Raw genomic sequence first — 1748 nt, 5'->3', positions numbered from 1 at the left:
TCTTAAATCTTGGGCGCCAGTTGTTTGGTGATGTTTTGTATCCTCATTATTATTTAAAAGTTCTTGCCTATGACTGGCTTCTCTAGCATTTAGACCATCAGGATCGTAGAACATAGGATTTATAATACCTACGTCATCATTAGCATTAATACGATCAGCATCCGAAACATCATTATGAGGTATAAGACTGTTTTTATCATGAGTTGATTTGCTCTTGTGATTGATATCATCGCTTATATCGGCATTATTTCTGATAGTTGCAGTATCAGCGGATACATGTGAAAGGTTGCTAGCGAATGAAGAATTGATACTTTGATAAATAGAATTACATCTAATTATTTCATTATTACCAGAATGAACTTCACCGACTGATCCTTTAGTCATGCAGTTATCACAGTTATCACAATTGTTTTCATAACAGATGTTAGATGTTTCAGCGGGATTTTGCATTTCTTGATTAACAACATTTTCTTGATTAATGGCTGATTTATCGTGAGTTACAGAGCTAGTATTGCACGTTAACAATTGCAAATTAGAGATTTGTTTATGTGACAGCTGCGCTGATTTTCTATTCGATCCTCTTGTAACTAATCGATTGAAACAAGCTGTCCCAGTAGCAGTATAAATGTAGGGATTTATTGCTGAATTTAGTGGTATAGCCAAAATGATCGCAAATTGTAATGTAAATACATTTAATCTGCCTTGAATTATGGTAATTGCGGAAACTATATAAATTGGTAACCAGGCAATCAAATCTGTAATTAAAATTAATGATAATCGAATCGCTATTGCAGAGTTGCGAGATTGAGCACTGCTACGAACGGATCGTTGAGTTTTACTGACTGAAATTACTAACATTACGTAGGCTATTAATGTTATAATCCAACAAATAAGTTGAATTATAACAAAGGAAAATGTCCAACCAGCGTAGAATGGATTGTTTAGATTACTCGGAGAGCAAATAGAACTGAATTCATGTAAACGTCTATCTCCAATTTGATTGATACCCATTATAGTTGGTACACCAACGAAGGTGCATGTTAAAAGCCATCCAAGTATTAATGCTATTTTAGTCCGTTTATATCTTCCATCCGATGATGCAAATGGATTAGCAGTAATAGTATATCGATCGATACTGATAAATAACATCATTATAACCGACATCAAGCTTGATGTACATATTAAGAATGATGCTATAAAACAAGCTGGACTACTAAGCCATTCTTCAGCATATTGAGCGTAACGATCTCGATACATTAGATCAGCAACACCAATAATAAACAAATACAATGACATTAAAAAATCTGACAGGGCTAAATTGCTAAATACGAGTTCCGTAGCTTTCGTCATTTTCTGATCGTTACTGGTGCGATGCATAACGATAACAAGTATATTTCCTATAAACGCTGCAATACCCATAATCCAAACAGCTAATTGTAAAGATGTATGAGCCAGTATATTTTCACAGCTTGAGGCTGAATCTAAATCTGGAGTTGGCGTACATGTTGTAATCTTGGCGGGAACTATACAGCATAAATAAGCACGTGTGGAGGCTCTAGTTGACGTTGGATTATAAAAGGATAGAAAAGATTTAGAAAAAACCCTAACGAGTTAGGCATAAAGTCTCTACATAAAATTACCCAAAAATGGTTCAGAAAATATATTGGCGTACCACCCACAACATGTGAGCAACTAAACATCAAAGATTAATTTTCAAGTACTGTAATAGCTTGTAATTTGGACACGAG

At 34.6% G+C, this 1748-nt stretch overlaps 1 protein-coding gene across 1 annotated transcript; it reads right to left on the bottom strand.

Moving 5' to 3' along the window:
* Nucleotides 1-588: 588 nt before the first annotated feature.
* TRIADDRAFT_21335 (uncharacterized protein) lies at nt 589-1491 on the bottom strand (the record flags this gene model as incomplete). The annotated part of the gene is made up of 1 exon (XM_002109093.1): nt 589-1491. A coding segment is annotated over one exon (903 nt), but the record flags the coding sequence as incomplete, so codon positions are not given.
* Nucleotides 1492-1748: the final 257 nt, after the last annotated feature.

Source organism: Trichoplax adhaerens, genomic scaffold, assembly GCF_000150275.1.
Source record: "Trichoplax adhaerens TRIADscaffold_2 genomic scaffold, whole genome shotgun sequence".
NCBI lineage: Eukaryota > Metazoa > Placozoa > Uniplacotomia > Trichoplacea > Trichoplacidae > Trichoplax > Trichoplax adhaerens.
The sequence above is the reverse complement of the archived record's forward strand: the minus strand, read 5'-3'. Positions and strand labels throughout refer to the sequence as shown.